The 19,502-nt window shown below is 66.8% G+C and overlaps 2 protein-coding genes across 6 annotated transcripts; both read right to left on the reverse strand.

The window, feature by feature from the left end:
- Positions 1-362: 362 nt before the first annotated feature.
- Positions 363-10,805, reverse strand: RFX5 (regulatory factor X5). Of its 5 annotated transcripts, XM_072918317.1 has the most exons (11): positions 10,082-10,579; positions 9,740-9,773; positions 9,537-9,619; positions 9,041-9,175; positions 8,337-8,453; positions 8,062-8,143; positions 7,464-7,662; positions 6,655-6,743; positions 1,904-6,579; positions 1,826-1,864; positions 363-1,786 (listed from the first exon to the last, which is right to left on the reverse strand). In XM_072918317.1, exons 1-11 carry the CDS (start codon positions 10,198-10,200, stop codon positions 379-381), a joined length of 6,981 nt encoding a protein of 2,326 aa, XP_072774418.1. In that variant the 5' UTR covers positions 10,201-10,579; the 3' UTR covers positions 363-378. The 5 variants fall into 5 exon arrangements, with proteins under 5 accessions (XP_072774418.1, XP_041577021.2, XP_072774416.1 ...); XM_041721087.2 differs by adding an exon at positions 10,649-10,805 and having other exon boundaries at positions 363-6,579; positions 10,082-10,215; XM_072918315.1 differs by having other exon boundaries at positions 1,826-6,579.
- Positions 10,806-12,709: 1,904 nt separating this feature from the next.
- Positions 12,710-17,014, reverse strand: LOC121471130 (methanethiol oxidase-like). The gene is made up of 10 exons (XM_072918647.1): positions 16,910-17,014; positions 16,199-16,387; positions 15,925-16,045; positions 15,549-15,731; positions 14,969-15,150; positions 14,681-14,759; positions 14,311-14,432; positions 14,132-14,224; positions 13,608-13,726; positions 12,710-13,247 (listed from the first exon to the last, which is right to left on the reverse strand). Exons 2-10 carry the CDS (start codon positions 16,367-16,369, stop codon positions 13,085-13,087), a joined length of 1,233 nt encoding a protein of 410 aa, XP_072774748.1. The 5' UTR covers positions 16,370-16,387; positions 16,910-17,014; the 3' UTR covers positions 12,710-13,084.
- Between the last annotated feature and the right edge of the window lie 2,488 nt (positions 17,015-19,502).

Genomic DNA, 19,502 nt, shown 5'->3' on the forward strand with positions numbered 1-19,502 from the left:
GCGTGTTGGAGAGGGCGTGGCCTCGTGGGGTATTTGCATATATGGTAAAAGGGGCGTGGTCTCGGTACGGGACAAGCCCAACGCGCCCCGCGGGTTCCGCGTTCACCAAAATCGGCGTTTTCGGGGAAAAATCGCCTCGGATGTCGCTGTCACCGCCCGGGGGGCTGGGATGGGGTGTCCCACCCTTGTCAGTGTCCTCTTCCACTGTGCCATGTCCCCTTCCCAGTTCCAGTGTCCCCTCCCAGTGCCCGCGTCCCCTTCCCAGTTCCAGTGTCCCCTCCCAGTGCCAATGTCCCCTTCCCACTCCCCGTGTCCCCTCCCACTGCCCACGCTCACAGACACGACAGTCACACTGCAGTGACTGGTTTTTACTGGTTTTTACTGGTGTGGTGCAGGGGACCCCATCCCTGTGCCCGCCCTCGTGTGTGCTTCGTGGTGCCCGGAGCAGGGTTGTCCCTGTGTGTCCCCCATGGGCGACCCGGCCTGGCTGTGCCCCCGCTGTGCCACAGCCTCTGGTGCCACCCTGGCGCCCATCCTGCCGTCCCTGATGACGCTGACGCGGACAGGAGTGATGGGCCTGGCGGGCGCGGTGGCACTGCCAGGCCTGTCCCCAAGGGCACCGCTGCCACTGCCAGGCCTGTCCCCAAGGGTGGCGCTGCCCCTGGACGGGCAGTCCCTGACAGGGATGGCTGCGCTGCCACTGACTGGTGTGTCCATGACGGGGGGACTGCCAGGGATGTGCCTGTCCCCAAGGGTGGCGCTGCCCCTGGACGGGCAGTCCCTGATAGGGACAGTGGCACCGTCCCTTGATGGGTACTCCCTGACAGGGACAGTGCCACCGTCCCTCGATGGGCACTCCCTGACAGGGACGGTGGCACTGCCACCCACTGACCCGGCCCCAACAGGGAGCGTGGCACTGTCCCCAGATGGGCAGTCCCCGATGGGGACAGTGGCACCGTCCCTGGACGGGCAGTCCCTGACAGGGATGGTGGCACTGCCACAGGCCAGCGTGTCCCCGAGGGGGAGGATGGCGTGGGCAGGCACCCTCGATTCCACGATGGCGGCGGTGACCCTAGGGATGGAGTCCCCAACGAGGACGGTGGCACTGACAAAGACGGGTGTGTCCACGATGGTGACGGTGCCCCTGGCCAGGCTGGCCTTGACGGGGACGGTGATGCTGCCCAGGATCCTCCTGTCCATCACAGTGCCGCTGAGCGTGACCAGCGCATCCACGATGGTGGCAGTGCCCCTGGACGGGCAGTCCCTGACGGGCACGGTGGCACTGCCGGCCACCGCGCTGTCCCCAGGGGTGCCGTAGGCCCAGAAGGGGCTGTCGCTGACGGGGACGGTGGCAGTGCCAGTGACACTGCTGGTGACGGGCGTGTCCACGATGGTGGCAGTACCCCTGGATAGGCTGTCCTTGACAGGGACGGTGGCACTGCCAGAGAGCAGCCTGTCCCCAGCAGTCCCACTGTCCCTGGAGGGGCAGTCCCTGCCAGGAGGGGTGCCACTGTCAGTGACCAGCCTGTCCCCAGCAGTGCCACTGTCAGTAACCAGCTTGTCCCCAGCAGTGCCACTGACCGGCCTGTCCTCAACGGGCACGGTGGCAGTGCCACTGACTGGCCTGTCCCCAGCAGTGCCACTGACCGGCCTGTCCCCAGCAGTGCCACTGACTGGCCTGTCCTCAACGGGCACGGTGGCAGTGCCCCTGGATGGGCTGTCCCTGGTGGGGACAGTGGCACTACTCCTGCCCGGCCTGTCCCTAGTGTCAGGGGCCCTGGGGGACCTGTCCCTGGTGGGGACACTGCCAACAGCCCTGGGGGACCTGTCCCTGATGGGGACAGTGCCACTGGCCCTGGGGGACCTGTCCCTGGTGGGGACACTGCCAACAGCCCTGGGGGACCTGTCCCTGAAAGGGACGGTGGCACCATCCCTGACCAGCCTGACCCCGCTGCCACTGGCCCTGGCTGCGCTGTCCCTGATGGGGACACTGCCCCTGGCAGTGACCAGCCTGTCCCCAGTGGTGGCACTGCCCCTGCCAAGCCTGTCCCCTCTGCCACTGTCTCTGGGTGACCTGTCCCTGACGGGGACAGTGGCACTGCCCCTGCCCGGCCTGTCCCCAGAGGTGGCACTGCCCCTGGCTGCGCTGTCCCTGGTGGGGACACTGCCACTGCCCCTGCTCAGCCTGTCCCCAGTGCCACTGTCTCTGGGTGACCTGTCCCTAACAGGGACAGTGGCACTGCCCCTGCTCAGCCTGTCCCCAGTGGTGGCACTGCTCCTGGAGTGGCTGTCCCTGGCAGGGACGGTGGCACTGCCGGTCACCTCTCTGTCCCCAGTGCCACTGCCCCTGGGTGAGCTGTCCCTCCTGGGGACAGTGGCACTGCTGGAGACTGGCTTGTCCCTGGCAGGGACGGTGGCACTGCCCTTGACGGATCTGTCCCCAGGGGTGGCACTGCCCCTAGCTGTGCTGTCTCTGACGGGGACAGCAGCACTGTCCCTGCCTGGCCTGTCCCCAGCGGTGGCACTGCCCCTGCCCAGCGTGTCCCCAGTGGTGCCACTGGCTCTCGCTGACCTGTCCTTAACAGGGATGGTGGCACTGCCACCGTCTGAGCTGTCCCTGATGGGGACATTGCCACTGCCAGCAACTGGCCTGTCCCCAGTGGTGGCACTGCTCCTGCCTGGCCTGTCCCCGGTGGTGGCACTGCCCCTGGCTGCGCTGTCCCTGACAGGGACGGTGGCACTGCCCCTGCCCGGCCTGTCCCCAGCGGTGGCACTGCTCCTCACTGGCCTGTCCCCAACAGCAGTGGCCCTAGGTGACCTGTCCCTGGTGGGGACACTGCCACTGCCCCTGCTCAGCCTGTCCCCAGTGCCACTGTCTCTGGGTGACCTGTCCCTAACAGGGACAGTGGCACTGCCCCTGCTCAGCCTGTCCCCAGTGGTGGCACTGCTCCTGGAGTGGCTGTCCCTGGCAGGGACGGTGGCACTGCCGGTCACCGCTCTGTCCCCAGTGCCACTGTCCCTGGGTGAGCTGTCCCTCCTGGGGACAGTGGCACTGCTGGAGACTGGCTTGTCCCTGGCAGGGACGGTGGCACTGCCCCTGACTGATCTGTCCCCAGGGGTGGCACTGCCCCTGGCCAGACTGTCCTTGACTGGTGCAGTGGCACGGCCACCAGCTGGGCTGTCCCTGACAGGGACAGTGGCACTCCTGGTGATCGGCCTGTCCCCAGTGGTGGCACTGGCCCGGGGTGAGCTGTCCTTGACAGGAATGGTGGCACTGCCACTGACTGGCTTGTCCTTGACAGGGACGGTGGCACTGCCGGTCACCGCTTTGTCCCCAGTGCCACTGCCCCTGGGGGAGCTGTCCCTCCTGGGGACAGTGGCACTGCTGGAGACTGGCTTGTCCCTGGCAGGGACGGTGGCACTCCTGGTGACCGGCCTGTCCCCAGCAGTGCCACTGCCCTGGGATGAGCTGTCCCTGGCAGGGACGGTGGCACTGCCACCGACTGGCCTGTCTCCAGTGGCACCGTCCCTGGAGGGGCTGTCCTTACTGGGGACAGTGGCACTGCCACCAGCTGGGCTGTCCCTGGCAGGGATGGTGGCACTCCTGGTGACCGGCCTGTCCCCAGTGGTGGCACTGGCCCGGGATGAGCTGTCCCTGACAGGGATGGTGGCACTGCCAGGGCCTGGCTTGTCCCTGGCAGGGACGGTGGCACTCCTGGTGACCGGCCTGTCCCCAGCAGTGTCACTACCCCGGGATGAGCTGTCCCTAACGGGGATGGTGGTCCTGTCAGGGACTGGCTTGTCCTTGACAGGGACAGTGGCACTGCCACCAGCTGGGCTGTCCCTGGCAGGGACGGTGGCACTCCTGGTGACCGGCCTGTCCCCAGTGGTGGCACTGGCCCGGGGTGAGCTGTCCCTGACAGGGACGGTGGCACTGCCAGGGACTGGCTTGTCCTTGACAGAGGCAGTGACACTGCGGCTGTCCCCAGTGGTGGCACTGCCCCGGGATGGACTGGCCTTGACAGGGACAGTGCCAGTGCCACCAGCTGGGCTGTCCCTGGCAGGGATGCTGGCACTCCTGGTGACCGGCCTGTCCCCAGCAGCGTCACTGCCCTGGGATGAGCTGTCCTGCCTGGGGACAGTGGCACTGGCCCTGGCCAGACTGTCCTTGACGGGGATGGTGCCACTGCCACCAGCTGTGCTGTCCGTGATGGTGCCACTGCCCCTGGTTGGCCTGTCCCCACTGGTGGCACTGATCCTGGAGGGACTGTCCTTGCCAGGGATGCTTGCGCTGCCATCAGCAGTGGGGACAGTGGCACTTCGAGCAACCGCCCTGTCCCTGGTGGCACTGGCCCTGGAGGGGCTGTCCTTACTGGGGACAGTGGCACTGCCGGGGACTGGCTTGTCCCTGACAGGACTGATGGCACGGCCACCAGCTGGGCTGCACCTGATGGGAATGGTGGCACTCCTGGTGACCGGCCTGTCCCCAGCGGTGGCACTGGCCCGGAGTGAGCTGTCCTTGATGGGGACAGTGGCACTGCCAGAGTCCAGCCTGTCCTCCATGGTGGCACTGCCAGTGACGGGTCCATCCTCCTCAGTGGCACTGCCAGTGTCCCACCCGTCCTCAGCGTCACTGACCATGGGTGAGCTGCCCCCGACAGGGACAGTGGCACTGCCACCACCAGGGATGCTGGCACTGCCACTGACCGGGCTGTCCCTAAGGGGGGTGGTGGCACCTCCCTCAGCTGGGTTGTCCCCAAGGGGGACAGTGGCACTGCCACTGACCAGGCTGTCACTAGGGGGGACAGTGCCACTGCCACTGACTGAGCTGTCACTAGGGGGGACAGTGGAACTGCCCCCACCAGCAGAGCCACCACCAAGGACGCTGCCACTGACTGGGCTGTCACTAACAGGGACAATGGCACTGTCACTGACTGAGCTGTCCCTAAGGGGGACAGTGGCACTGCCACTGACTGAGCTGTCCCCAAGGGGGACAGTGGCACTGTCACTGACCGGGCTGTCACTAACAGAGACAGTGGCACTGTCACTGACTGAGCTGTCCCCAAGGGGGACAGTGGCACTGTCACTGACCGGGCTGTCACTAACAGAGACAGTGGCACTGTCACTGACTGAGCTGTCCCCAAGGGGGACTGTGGCACTGTCACTGACCGGGCTGTTACTAATGGGGACAGTGGCACTGTCACTGACTGAGCTGTCCCCAAGGGGGACTGTGGCACTGTCACTGACTGCACTATCACTAACAGGGACAGTGGCACTGTCACTGACTGAGTTGTCACTAATGGGGACAGTGGCACTGCCACTGACTGCACTATCACTAACAGGGACAGTGGCACTGTCACTGACCAAGCTGTCACTAACAGGGACAGTGGCACTGTCACTGACCGGGCTGTCACTAATGGGGACAGTGGCACTGTCACTGACCAAGCTGTCACTAACAGGGACAGTGGCACTGTCACTGACTGAGTTGTCACTAATGGGGACAGTGGCACTGCCACTGACTGCACTATCACTAACAGGGACAGTGACACTGCAACTGACTGAGCTGTCCCCCGGAGGGACGCTGGCACTGTCACTGACCGGGCTGTCACTAACAGGGACAGTGGCACTCCCATTGACCATGCTGTCCCCAAGGGGTACAGCACCACTGCCACCGACCGAACTGTCACTAAGGGGGACAGTGGCACTGCCACTGACTGGGCTGTCCCCAAGGAGGACAGTGGCATTGCCACTGACTGGGCTGTCCCCAAGGGGGACAGTGGCACTTCCACTGACTGAGCTGTCCCCAGTGGGGGTGGTGGCACTGCCACTGACCGTGCTGTCCCCAAGGGGGACAGTGGCACTGCCATTGAACAGGCTGTCCCCAGGGGAGACAGTGGCACTGCCACTGACCGGGCTGTCCCCACCAGCCACCGTGTCACCGTCAACCTCCATGCTATCCACAGCAGTCTCAGCAGCACCGCCAGCGATGCCCCTGTCCCCACCGGGCACGGTGGCACTGCCACCCCCGGGTGACCCCGCTGGGGGCGGCGAATCCCCTCCCTCATCCCCCCTGGGGACCTCCGCGTCCTCGGGTGACATCGCCGCGTCCTCGGGCCGCTTGCGGGGCCTCCCGCGCCGCCTCTTGTGCGCGCTGCCATCCGCGGCCGCCTCCAGCGCCCGCTTGGTGCCCTTGCCGCGCTGTCCCTCGCCGTCCCCCGCCGCCCGGGCCCCGCCGCCGGGGGTCTCGGCCGCGGGGACCCCCACGCCGGGCAGCAGCACGTTGAGCACGGGGATGGCGGCGGGGCCCGGGGCCAGCGCGGTGCCCACGGGCAGCGGCAGCGCCACCTTGACCGTGCCGCCCAGCGGCGCCGCCGTCAGCCGCGGCACCAGCACCGGCGGGGCCGGAGCAGCACCGGGGCCCGGGGGCCGCTCGGTAACGGGGGCGCGGGGCAGCAGCAGCGGCAGCCGCGCCACCAGCGCGTTCACCTGCGGGCTGCTGCCCGGCCGCGCCGCCTCCGCCGCCTTCTTCTTGTCCGGCCGCGGGGGAACGGGGCCCTTGGGCACCGCGTCCTTCTTGGCCTGGGCGAGGGACGGGGTCAGCGCTGCGGTCAGCTCCGAGCGCCCAGCGGGTCGGGGAGGGGCCCGGGGTCTCACCTGCTCCTGCCCGCTGTCCGAGGGGTCCGGGCCGTTCTTCTTGGGGGCTGCGGCTGGCCGAGGCTCCTGCGGGGGCTTGTCCGTGCTCTCTGTGGGAGGAGGGGACGTGACCGGGGGGCAGGGGACACGGGGAGTGGGGAGGGTACATTGGGAGTGGGGAGGGGGCACGGGGAGTGGGGAGGGGACATTGGGAGTGGGAAGGGGGACACTGGAACTGTGGAGGGGTCATTGGGAGTGGGGAGGGGACACTGGGAGAGGGGAGGGTGCACTGGGAGTGGGGAGGGGGCACTGGGAGTGGAGAGGGGGCACTGGGAGTGGGGAGAGGGCACTGGGAGTGGGGAGGGGACACGGGGAGTGGGGAGGGGGCACTGGAACTGGGAAGGGGACGCGGGCACTGGAAGGGGACACTGGAACTGTGGAGGGGACACGGGGAGTGGGAAGGGAACATTGGCACTGGGAGGGGACACTGGAACTGTGGAGGGGACATGGCACAGTGGAAGAGGACACTGACAAGGGTGGGACACCCCATCCCAGCCCCCCGGGCGGTGACAGCGACATCCGAGGCAATTTTCCCCCGAAATCGCCGATTTTGGTGAACGCGGGCGCGTTGGGCTTGTCCCGTACTGAGACCACGCCCCCAGTGGGGTGACAGCGTCCCCGGGGGGTGACAATGTCCCTAAAGGGGTGACAGTGCCCCCAGGGGGGTGGCAATGCCGCCGGGGTGGTGGCAGCATCCCCAGGGGGGTGGCAATGCCCCCAGGGGGGCGTCCCCAAGGGGGGTGGCAGTGTCCCCGGTGTCCCTGGCCGACCTTGGACCACCATGGCCATGAGCAGGTCGGCGTGGGCTGAGCGGGGGCTGATGATGTGCTGCTGCAGCAGGAACTGCGCCACCTCCACGATGTTGTTGAAGGAGCGGCGCAGGATCTTCTCGGCCCAGTCGCACGTCAGGGCACACGCGGCCTCCGTCACCTCGCTGCTGTAGGAGTGCGCCAGCTCGGCCAGCTCCGCCTGCGGGGACAGCACGGGGACATCAGACAGCGGGGTGGTGACACCAGGACACTGTCACCTCACTGCTGCAGGGTTCTGACTGCTGGGGACAGGACAGTGCGTGAAACCGGGGACAGGAGGACAGCAGGGACGGGACAGCAGGAGGGTCACGGTGTTGAGCAGGACACGGGAATGAGCCCATGGAGCGGGATGGGGACAGGATGGGATTCATGGAGCAAAGCAGGACCTGCATCCCACCACCCCACCCCACCCCACCCCACCCCACCCCACCCCACCCCACCCCACCCCACCCCACCCCACCCCATCCCATCCCATCCCATCCCATCCCATCCCATCCCATCCCATCCCATCCCATCCCATCCCATCCCATCCCATCCCATCCCATCCCGCAGCTCTCACCGTCTCGGTCACTTTGAGGTCCAGGCTGGGCAGGGGAGGAAGGCTGACCACGGTCTTCCTCCGGATCCCGCCATAGCAGTACGTTGGGAGGGTCAAGGATTTTTTCCCCAAGCCCAAAAAACCGGGAACCAACCCCTGAAGAACCCTCAGGAATGGGAAAAACTGGGGAAAACCGGGAAAACCAGGAAAAAGAATGGGAAAAAAACAAAAAAAACCCAGGAAAAACCATGAAAAAGAGTAGCTGGCACCAGGAATTCCAGCCTGGGGAAGGATATTTGGATTGTCCGCGGCCTCCCAGGCGCCGGGCTTTGATGCTCGGGAAGATTTCCCGGATGATCTTGCCGAAGTTGGCCGTGCTCAGCGGGCGGCAGCCGAGGTTGTCGCAGTAGCGCCTGCGGGGAGGGAGCCGGCGTCACCGGGAATCCCGGGATACTGCCAGGGAATCCCGGGATATTGGCTGGGAATCCCGGGATACTGGCTGGGAATCCCGGGGCAGCGGGTCTCGGGGATGGGGGGAACCTGGGACACCAGGAAAGAGGACATGAGACACCTGGACAGGGGCACATGGGGACATGGGACATCAAGACAGCGGGTCCCCAGGGAGGTGGGGACGTGGGAACATGGGACACGAGGAGAAGGACGTGGGACACCAGGACAGGGACATGGGACACCAAGACAGGGGTCCCTAGGGAGGTGGGGACATGGGACACGAGGAGAAGGACGTGGGACACCAGGACAGGGGTCCCCAGGGAGGTTGGGACATGGGGACATGGGGACATGGGACACCAGGACAGGGGCACATGGGACACCAAGACAGGGGGACATGGAACACCAGGACAGGGGTCCCCCAGGGAGGTGGGGACATGGGGACATGGGGACATGGGACATGAGGAGAAGGATGTGGGACACCAGGACAGGGGGACATGGAACACCAGGACAGGGACATGGGGACACGGTGCCGTGGGACACCCCGGCTCACTTGTAGGCGTCGTAGACGTCCTGCTTGGGCAGGCAGGTGTCCGTGTGCTCCTCCAGGTGGTTGCGGATCCAGCTGCAGGCGTGCATGTGCTCGGCCGTGCCCAGCGCGCTCAGCTCCAGTGAGGAGCCGCTGCCGCTGCTCCGCGGGGATGCCAGGCCAGGGGTGCCCCAGCAGGGACCAGGGACGGGAGGCACGGCCGGGGAGGGGAGGCACAGGGAGAAGAGGCAGTCGGCATCTCTGTCCTGGCTCTGGTCCGACAGATCCACCCTGGAGCATCCCTGTCCGTGCCATCCCATGGATCCCATCCCATGGATCCCATTCCACCCCATCAGCTCCATCCTGATCCAGTCCTGTCCCAGCTTCATTCCATTCCACCTCCATCCCAAACCCTCCCACTCTCTCATTCCCATCCCACCCCACCTCACCCCACAGATCCCACCCCACAGATCCCACCCCACCTCACCCCACAGATCCCGTCCCACGGATCCCCCCTCACCTCTTCTCGCCCAGGCTGGGCCCCGAGGGCAGCTGCAGGTACAGGTAGAGTTTGTCGCTGTCCGAGAACTTCTGCACATCCTGCTGTGCTCCCGGGACAAGGACAAGGTGACGGATCCAGCGGGACGAGCCCGAGAAACGGGATCAGCCAGCACAGGTGGGAATTCCCTGCCCTCCAGCCCAGCATTCCAGGGGAACACTCACCAGGATGGAGTCCACCTTGCTCTGCACGGATTTGCTGCGTGGGACAGAGGCCGCGATGAGTCAGGGATGATCCCAGAAAATCCTGGGATCGCAATTCCGGCTCTTCCCAAGACTCCCGAGCTCCTTCCAGAGCTCAGAGATCCAGGATGGATCCCGGATGGATCCCACCACACCAGAGGGGTGCTGGACTGGTTTGGCACCAAAAGGGGCCCCTCTGTCCCCCTGGTGTCCCCTGTCCCCATCTCTCCTCCCTCCAGCCCCCAGGATTCCCGGTCCCCATCCCCGGAGCCCCGCCTGGGGCGCCCTGGCGGAATTCCCGAATTCCCGGGGCGCTGCCCTTACGAGATGTTGCCCCGGAGCTCCTGGAGCAGCGTGCTGGACTCGGTGGCACCGCCGCGGGCACTGCCCGGTGACAAAGTGCCCCTCCTGGTGGCTCTGGTCCCCAACTCCCCGTCAGCCATGGCAGCCGCGTCCCGCTGGGAGCCGGGAAAAGCGGGAATTCGGTTCAAAGGCAGGAATAAACCCCATTACGGATTCTCACGGGACACGTGGGCACGGACACGAGCCACGGGCGGCTACGGACACGGGACAGGGCCACCGGCAGCGACCCAGGCAGGGCTGGGGACACCAGGACAGGGGTCCCCGGGGACACCGCGGGCACCGGGAGGAGACCCGGGGGACACGGGGCCATGAGGCCGCCGGAAGCGACCTCCGGGGCCATGAGGCCGCCGGAAGCGAACCCCGGGGCCACCGCAGCCCTCCGCGCCCTCCCCGCGGCCCGGGGCACTTCCGGCCCGGCGCGACCCCCGCACCGGAGCCGGGGCGGCAGCGGGGGCCGGGACCCCGGAGTGTCCCCGCGTGTCCCCCCGTGTCCCCGCGCCCGCCCTCCCCCCCCAGCCCCGCACCCACCTGGTCCCGTCCTGCTCGGGGGGTCCCGAGGGGGGGGGAGGGGAGGGGTCCCGCCACGTGCCCCGCGCCCCCCGCGCGAACCGAAAGTGGACGCGCCCCTCGCCCGCCGCGCGCGGCCCCTTCTTTTTTTCTGATTGGCCGCGGCGCCGCTGGTCTGCCCGGATACGGCGGCGGCCGCGGCTGTGATTGGATGAGCTTGCCCCCCTCCCCTTCGCCGGCCAGGGGTGAGCGCCCGGATGTGGCGGGGCGGGAGGGGCTGAAATCTGCCTGGCAACAGCGATCTGATTGGTCGGGGCGGACGGCGCGAGGGGAGACGGGTGTGCAATGAGTGTGCAGGCGGGTCACGTGGGGGGGTCGCGCGCGTGGGGGGCGTGCAACGGAGGGGTCACGTGAGCGTGTCACGTGCGAGTGTGCAAGGGGTGAGCGTGCAAGGGGTGGTCACGTGGGTGTGTCACGTGTGCAAGGCGCGTGCAAGGCGCGTGCAAGGCGCAGGGAAAGGAAAAATAAAATAATTTTATTTGAATTTATTTCGTCACGCGGGTCACGCACATCCCGCAATTCCCGAATTCCCAAATCCCAGAATTCCTGAATTCCCGAATCCCGGAATTCCCAAATTCCGAAATCTCAAACTCCAAATTCCCGACTCTTGGAATTACCAAATTCCCGACTCTTGGAATTCCCAAATCCCAGAATTCCCAAATTCCCAACTCTTGGAATTCCCAAATTTCAAACTCCGAATTCCTGATTCTTGGAATTCCCAAATTTTCAACTCCTGGAGTTCCGAAATTCCCAAATCCCAGAATTCCCAAATTCCTAAATCTTAAAGTCTGAATTCCCTAATTCCCCACTATTGGAATTCCCAAATCTCGAATTCCCGACTTCCGGATTTCCCGGGGGGGATCGCAGCCAGTCCCCGCATTCCCAAATTCCTAGGAGGGGAAATAAATTGGGTATCAGATTTAAAAAACACCATTTAAATCAATTTTTTAATATAAATCCCCGCTCCCACCGGGTGGGAATTCCAAGGAAAAGGGTTTGGAACAGCTGGAAAATTTCGGGGGAAAGGGATTTGAATGGTTCAAATTCCATGGAGGAATTCCAGCCTCTCCCTGAGGGGAAGGATTTTTTCATTGTGGATTTTCCCGGGATTTGATCCCGGGATTTGATCCCAGGATTTGTTGTTGACTTTTCCTGCTTCTTTTTTTTTTTTTTTTTTTTTTTCCCTGGATTTCTGATCTCGGGTTTCGGATCGTTATTCCCAAAAAATGCCCTTTTTCCACACAAAAATGCCACTTTTAGGGAATAACCGGTAAACTCAGAGAGACGAGGGGAGGATCCTAAAACCCCCAAACCCCAAAATCCTCAGGGAAGAGGACCTGGAGCTCCCCGACTTTTCCAGGGGCTCCTTTGGAATGGGAGAGGGAAAATCCCGCAGTGCCGAGGGTTTTTGGGGAAGTTACAGATTTTTATTGGGAAAGGGGAAGAGTGGAGAAGTTTTAATTGAAGATAAATTAACTGGACGGGGTTTTAATTGCAGGGAGCGAGGCTTCGGAACGCGGAGTTCGGGATTGTGGGATTGTGGGATTTTTTGAGATTTGGGGATTTTTTTGGACTTTAGGATGGATGGGACCTTAAAGCTCCGGTGGCCGCAGGAGCTGCCAGGCTGAGCTTGGGCAATTCCAGGGATGGGAAATCCATGGAAAAACCTGAGCCAGGGAAGGATTTATCCCAATTATTCCGCATTATTTCCGGGCAAAACCTTCTCCGGGAGCCCCCAGGGATAAAACACGGCGGGAAAAGAGGGGGGGGAAAAAAAGGAGATAAAAAAGGGATAAAAGAGGAATCAAAAAGGGATACAAGAGGGATAAAATAGGGATTAAATCCACCCCTGGAAGCAAACCCCGGGAAAAGAACCAGCGCCAGGAATTTCTCCCGGACACTTCCAGCGATCCCCGCACGGCCTGGCCCGGCCCGGCCCGGCCCGGCCCGGGGATTTCCAGGCCCCGCCGGGATTTGTTTGTCCCGGGATTTTTCCCGGAATGAGCCTCGGGAAGCTGCAGCTGATGCAGGAAAAACTTTATTGATTGCAGGGAAAGCAGAGCTGCCCGGGGAGGGGGACGGGGACCGGGAACAGGGGACAGGGATGGCCGGGAATGGCCCGGGGGATCCCAAACCCTGAAATCACCTGGGGCACCCCAAAGCCCGAATCCCCCCAAACCCATCACCCAGGGCACCCCAAAGCCCGAATCCCCCCAAAGCCATCCCCCAGGGCACCCCAAAGCCCGGATCCCCCAAACCCATCACCCGGGGCACCCCAAAGCCCGGATCCCCCCAAACCCATCCCCCAGGGCACCCCAAAGCCCGGATCCCCCGGGAGCCCCGGTGCCGCAGCCGAGGCCGGCGCTGCCGGCGGGACAGCGGCGCTGCCGGGGTGGCTCAGGGCAGGGTCACGGATTTGGAATCGCCGCCGGGGAAGCGAATCTCGTGCGCCAGGCACGGCCCGTTGGGCTCCTTGCCGAAATCCACCAGGAAGTTCTTGTTGACGGTCAGGCCGCCCTTGTCCGTGTCCACGTCGAGCTGCAGCATCACCGAGCCCTCCCTGCGCGGGGACAGCGGCGGCTCGTGGGACAGCGCCCCGGGGCCGCTGCGGGGAGCGCCCGGCCGGGGCCAGCGGCACGGGCTGGGCCGCCTCTGGCTCCCCGCTGCCCGCAGGAGGGGCACAAAGCCGTGCGCAGGACGGGCTCGGCGCCTCTTGCTCCTCCCCAGCTCGCCCTGCAGCGGCTCAGGCTGCGCCCGGCCAGGCCGGACCCCCTTGGGCCGAGCTCAGCCCGGGCTCGGCTCCATCCCGGCCCCGCCGGGGCTCGGCCGGGAGCGGCTCCGGGGCAGCCCCGAGGGGTCGCGGCCCCTTCCCCACGCCCGCCCGGGCCCGCGGAGCCTTTGGCAGCCGCGAGTGGCTCACTTGATCAGGCTGGGGTAGAACTGCTGGTCCCAGGTGCTGTAGAAGGAGTTGGTCACGTAGAGCCGCTTCCCGTCCAGGCTCAGCTGCAGCGCGGCGGGGCCTCCGTACACGCGCTTGCACTGGAACACACGGACTGGGCTTACTGGGGGCACTGGGACACACGGACTGGGGGCACTGGGGGCACTGGGACACACGGACTGGGGGACTGGGGGCACTGGGAGCGCTGGGACACACGGACTGGGGGCACTGGGGGCACTGGGAGCACTGGGATGCACGGACTGGGGTTAATGGGAGCACTGGGGGCATCGGGGCTGCTGCCATCAGAGACAGTGAGAGCACGCTCAGGGTCACCCGCGCTCGGGTGAGCACACACAGCCACGCTCAGCCGGGCACACACTCACCGCCCACACCCAGGTGAGCACGCACCCACGCTCCGGTGCGCACACGCTCACCCACGCTCCGGCTCAGCCCCAGCCACGCTGCCCCGTCCCGCCCAGGCGCTGCCGGCCCTGCCGGCCGCTCACCTTGACCACCAGCGGCTCGGGCTGGCACTTGAGCTCCTCGTCCCTGCACACGGTCACGGGGCCCCCTCGCAGGATGCTGCCGCCCACGAACACCTGCAAGGGCCGCGCTGGCACACGAGCGTTCCGCGGCCGCGGCCCCGCGGGCCCCGCTCCCCCCCGGGCCGGGCGCTGCCCCTCACCTGCCCCACCAGCCGGGGCTTGCAGTTCCTGGCCAGCTCGTACTGCCGGATGTCCCCGTGCCACCAGTTGCTCACGTACAGGAACCGGTCGTCCGGGCTGATGACGAGGTCGGCGATGAAGGCTGCGGGCAGAGCCGGGGCTCAGGGCACGGGCAGAGCCGGGGGACGGCGCGGGGGCCTGGCCGGAGCTGGCCTTTGGGGCAGGGACGGGCACATCGGGCTCGGCCAGCCTTTGGGCTCGGCCAGGATTGGGGGTCACCGAGCAGGGCTCTGGAGCCGCCCGGCCGGGCTCTGCGGTCACCGCCCGGGCTGTGCCCGGCTGCAGAACGCGCCCGGGGAAGAGGAATGCCAGCCCCGAGGGCACACGAACCTGGCATCGTGGGCATGATCCAGCCCCTCACGTCCTTGGCCGGGATCCGGATCACCTCCTCCACGGCCCAGTTGTCTCTCTGCACAGGGACACCGAGCCCGGCTGAGCCGCGCTGCCCCCGGCCCGAGCCGAGCCGGGCACAACGGGCATCCCCCCGCTGCCCCGCAAGCCCCGGATCTAGTGCTCCCTGGCCCCGCTCCTCCTCCTCCTCCTCCTCCTCCTCCTCCTCCTCCTCCTCCTCCCTGCCGGCTCTCCCAGCCCCGGGCCGCTGCCGCCGCTCGCACTCGCCTCGCAGGGTCTGTAGAGGCGGAAGATGGTCCCGCTCAGGGCACAGCCCACGTAGCCCTCGGTGGCCTCGGGGCTGTGCAGGAAGCGCACGCTCAGCGGCAGGGAATCCTCGCCCAGGTCGAAGCACTGCGTGAGGCTGCGGCACGACAAGTTCCACACGTTCAGGCGGCGGCCGAAGACCCCTGCGGGACACGGGGGGAAAGGCTCGGGGGTGTCCGGGGACAGGCACCGCTCCCCGGAGGGCTCCTGCTGGGGAGCGGCACGGAAAGGGCAGCAGCTGGGCAGGAGAAACTGGGAAATGCAGCATTTGGGGAGGAGAAACTGGGAAATGCAGCATTTGGGGAGAGCACAGAGGAATGCAGGATTTGGGGAGAGCACAGAGGAATGCAGGATTTGGGGAGAGCACAGAGCAATGCAGGATTTTGGAGCAGCCCGGCCCTGCCCGCCCTGGGTTCCAGCCCTGCCCATCCTCAGCCCGAGCCTGGCAAAGGCTCTGGGGCTCAAATCGGCCCCTCGGGGGCACCGAGCCCCGCCAGCCCCGCGCTCAGCCCTGCCATCGCTGCCAGCCGCGTGTCCCCACCTTTCTTGAGGTCCTCGGGGTTGAAGCCACGCCCGGCCAGTCTGGGCACCATCCCGGCCGAGCTGACCAGCACGTTGTGCTGGGCCTGGTACCAGAAGTCGTAGCCGGTCGGGGGAGCCTCACACTCGTTCTCCCAGTTGCCCTTCAGGTCGTAGCTCTCTCCGTCCAACTGCAGGAAGCCACCTGGGACACGCGAGGGACGTGGCGGTGACAAAGCCAGGCTCCCGCCTTCCCAGGGGGACTCCCGGGATGGCAGTTCGGGCAGGGACATTGGAGTTCGGGCAGGGAAACGGGCATTCGGGCAGGGAAATTGGAGTTCGGGCAGGGAAACGGGCGTTCGGGCAGGGAAACGGGCGTTCCGGGAGGCACAATTCACCTTTGCCGTTGCCAGCGGGGTCGCCCATGTTGGCGATCAGGATGTCCCCGTTGGGCAGCGGGTGCGTGACAGCCAGGTAGCCCTTGTTGCACTTCCAGAAGACATCCACGGGCTCGATCATCTGCAAAAATCGGCGCAAAGTTCAGCCTCCGCCTGCTCGGCGCCTTTCCCGGCATCACCGAATCCTCCCTCCGCGCCTCCCTCCCGGAGCCCCCCGCCGTTCCCCTCCCTCCCTCCCTGGCTCGCTGCCGCCCCGGGCTCGCCCCGGCCGTACCTTGCAGATCCGAGGCGCCCGGCACTGGGAGCCCACATCCACCACGTAGATGCGGGAGGAGATGAGGCACGGCAGGACCAGCCTGGTCCTTCTGGCCGCGGCGCCGCTGTCGAAGCAGCCGCAGGCGGGGCCCCAGCCCGCGCAGTGCAGCTCGTCCTTGAGGTTGGGCATGGGCAGCCGGTGGATCACCTGGGCACGGCCAAGGCAGCTCAGCCCGGGCCGGGCCGGGCTTGCCCCGCGGGGAGCGGCCCCGGGCTTTGGGGGGCTGCGGAGAGGGGCCGGGAGCGGCCCCGGGCTTTGGGGGGCTCCGGAGAGGGGCCGGGAGCGGCCCCGGGCTTTGGGGGGCTCCGGAGAGGGGCCGGGAGCGGCCCCGGGCTTTGGGGGGCTCCGGAGAGGGGCCGGGAGCGGCCCCGGGCTTTGGGGGGCTCCGGAGAGGGGCCGGGAGCGGCCCCGGGCTTTGGGGGGCTCCGGAGAGGGGCCGGGAGCGGCCCCGGGCTTTGGGGGGCTCCGGAGAGGGGCCGGGAGCGGCCCCGGGCTTTGGGGGGCTCCGGAGAGGGGCCGGGAGTGGCCCCGGGAGCAGAGGGGACTGGAGAAGGTGTCCCTCGGGTTTCTTTTCCCCGAAAGAAGAAGAAGAGCTCCCCGGGCAGCCCCGGAGGACGCGGGGAGCGCGGCCCCGCAGCGATCCCGCCCCGGGCCCAGCGGGACCGGTACCTGGCCGTAGTGGCAGGAGCGCGGGTTGAGGTCCACGGTGGCCAGGAAATCGGGCTGCTCGGTGCAGGTGCTCCTGTAGGTGCAGGTCACGTAGGCGACCTCCTCCCTCGGCGCTGGGGACACAAAAGCGCGCTCAGACCGCGCCGGGAAGCCCCGAACGGCGCGGGGAAAGCTCCGGGCGGCTCTCACGAGCGACCGCCGGGATTTTCGGGCTGCTGCGATTCACTCCAGCTCCCCTCGGGCGGCCCCGGGGCCGCTTCTGAGCCGGGAACAACCAGGAGGAATCTCCGGCAGCTCTGGGAAAGGGGCTCAGCACAGACCCTGCGCTCAGGGGGACCCCCAGAAACCCCAAATCCCCCCGTTCCAGCCCAGCCCCCGGCCAGCACTCGCCTTTCAGCACGTCGGGACACGCGGGGTACTCGTAGCACGGAGCTCTGCACCTGTCTGGGGAGCAAAGGGGACACCGTGAGCCCGGCCCGGGGCCCGCACCCCGACCCCGTTCCGAGGATCCCTCCCTCCCCCGGGACCCCCGGGGCCACCCCGGCCCTCCCTGGGCACCCGGACGAGCGCTCGGGGTGGCGCTGCCACCCCCCGGCTGCGGGACAGGGACCCTGGGGACAGCGCGGGGCCGAGCCCGGCTGGGGACACCGGAGCCCGCGGGGACCCCTCCCCATCGCGGGGACGGGACCGGGCACGGACGGGACGGGGACAGAGCTGTGCCCTGAGCCGGGATGGGGACAGAGCTGTGCCCTGAGCCGGGATGGGGACAAAGCTGTCATCCGGAGCTGGGATGGGGACAGAGCTGTCACCCATAGCTGGGATGGGGACAGAGCTGTCACCCGGAGCCGGGATGGGGACAGAGCTGTCCCCTGAGCCGGGACAGGATGGGGACAGAGCTGTCACCCGGAGACGCACACGCTGGAAGCTCCAGCACGGTCAATCCCTCTGCATCCCCGGCGCTGCGGGGCGAGGCCGGGGGGTCCCTTACCCATGGCTGCAGCTTCGGGGGTCGCGGTGCTGGCGGCGGAGGAGCCGGAGCTGAGGGGCAGCTGCTGCTGTCTCGGGGCTGGAGCGGCTGTGCCGTGCCCTGGCTGCTGCCGGGGGCCTTTTATCCCCGCCAAAGGGTGGGGGGAGCGGGGCCAAGCCCAGGGAGGGGCTGCCCAGCGCTTGGGAGGTGCCAGCCCGGCGCTGCGGCTTCTCTCCTCCTCCCCGCCGCCAATCTGGGCCCAAATCTGCTGCTCCCTGCAGCTCCCGAAGCCCCAAACCTCGCCGGCCCCGGCTGATCCCGGCCTCGCTCCGCACCCGCAGCGGCCTCCACCGAGCCGGGCCCGTGCCCGGGGCACCCCACCCCTGCTCCTGGTCCTCACAGGGGGATCCCGCTCCCCATCCCCATCCCAGGGAGCAGCCCCGCAGGGTCCCCGAGCAGGCTCTGCACAGGGACAGTGGTCTGGGAGCTCGGGGATACCGGGATGAGCTCGGGGAGCTGCTCAGAGGTTCCCAGGGAACTGGGCCAGACCCAGAGGACACCGGGAACCCTCAGGAAATCCACCCTGAACCCCCTGGGGCAGCAGCAGTCAGAGCAGGACACAGGGCAGCCTCCCAGGGTGGCACCTGCGGGTTGGGACATGGGGCCCGCTGCGGACAAGGGGACTTGGGGAGCTCAGCACTGGGAATTGGGGCCGAAAGGACAGCGGCCAGAGCCTTGCGGGCCTTCTCTGCACTGTGCGAGCAGCAAAGTCGCGAAAACGATTGGGTTTTGGGGTGGAAAATTACAAAAAAGCACTTCCAGGGCAGGGCAAACACCTGGGATCGGCACCGAGCCCTGCCAGAGCCTGCCCAGGCACCAGGGCAAGCCCAGCGGTGACCCCGGGACAGCCAGCGACACTCCGGGGCAGGAAAGGCTTCAATTAAATCCTGGAGGTGAGGAGAAATCATGGGAAAAATCGGCTCTGAGGCCGATGTCGGGAAAGAAGCCGAGATCTGGGCGAAAGCAGTGCCAAGAGAAGGACGGAGCTCAGGATCCCCCGGGATCGGGCAGATCCCAGCACGGGAACCACTCTGGGATTCGGGGAAAGCCCCAAGAAGGGGGCACAGCCAAGGACCCCCAGAGCCGCCCCATCCCTGGGGCTGTCCCGGCCTGACCGGGGCTCGGGGCTCCCCGAGCCGGGCACGGGCGGAGCGAGGGCGGCACCGGCACCGCCGCAGCCGAGGAAACGGCTCCAGCTGCCATCCCCAACATCGTGGCACAGTCAGGGAATGCCCCGGGCTGGAAGGAGCCTGGAGCTCCGCTCGTGCCCCCCGTGCCGTGGGCATGGACCCCTCCTGCAGCCGCAGCTGCTCCAGCCCGGCCGCGGAGCCGCTTCCCGCTGGGAAACTCCGGGAATTCCGGCAGCGGCTCCCGGGCTCAGTCCCGGGGCCGCCTTTGGCCTCCAGCTCCACTTCAGTCCCCCCTGGGCCGGGCCGGTGTCCCCCGCGCTGCCCCTGCTGTCCCCACCTGCTCCTTCCCTGACGCGGCACACCCGCTCATTAGCCGGCTCATTAGCCCGCCCCTCATTAAGGACCGCGCTGCTCCCGGTGGCTTCCCGTGCTGACG

The sequence above is a fragment of the Taeniopygia guttata genome, chromosome 25 (genome assembly GCF_048771995.1).
Source record: "Taeniopygia guttata chromosome 25, bTaeGut7.mat, whole genome shotgun sequence".
NCBI lineage: Eukaryota > Metazoa > Chordata > Aves > Passeriformes > Estrildidae > Taeniopygia > Taeniopygia guttata.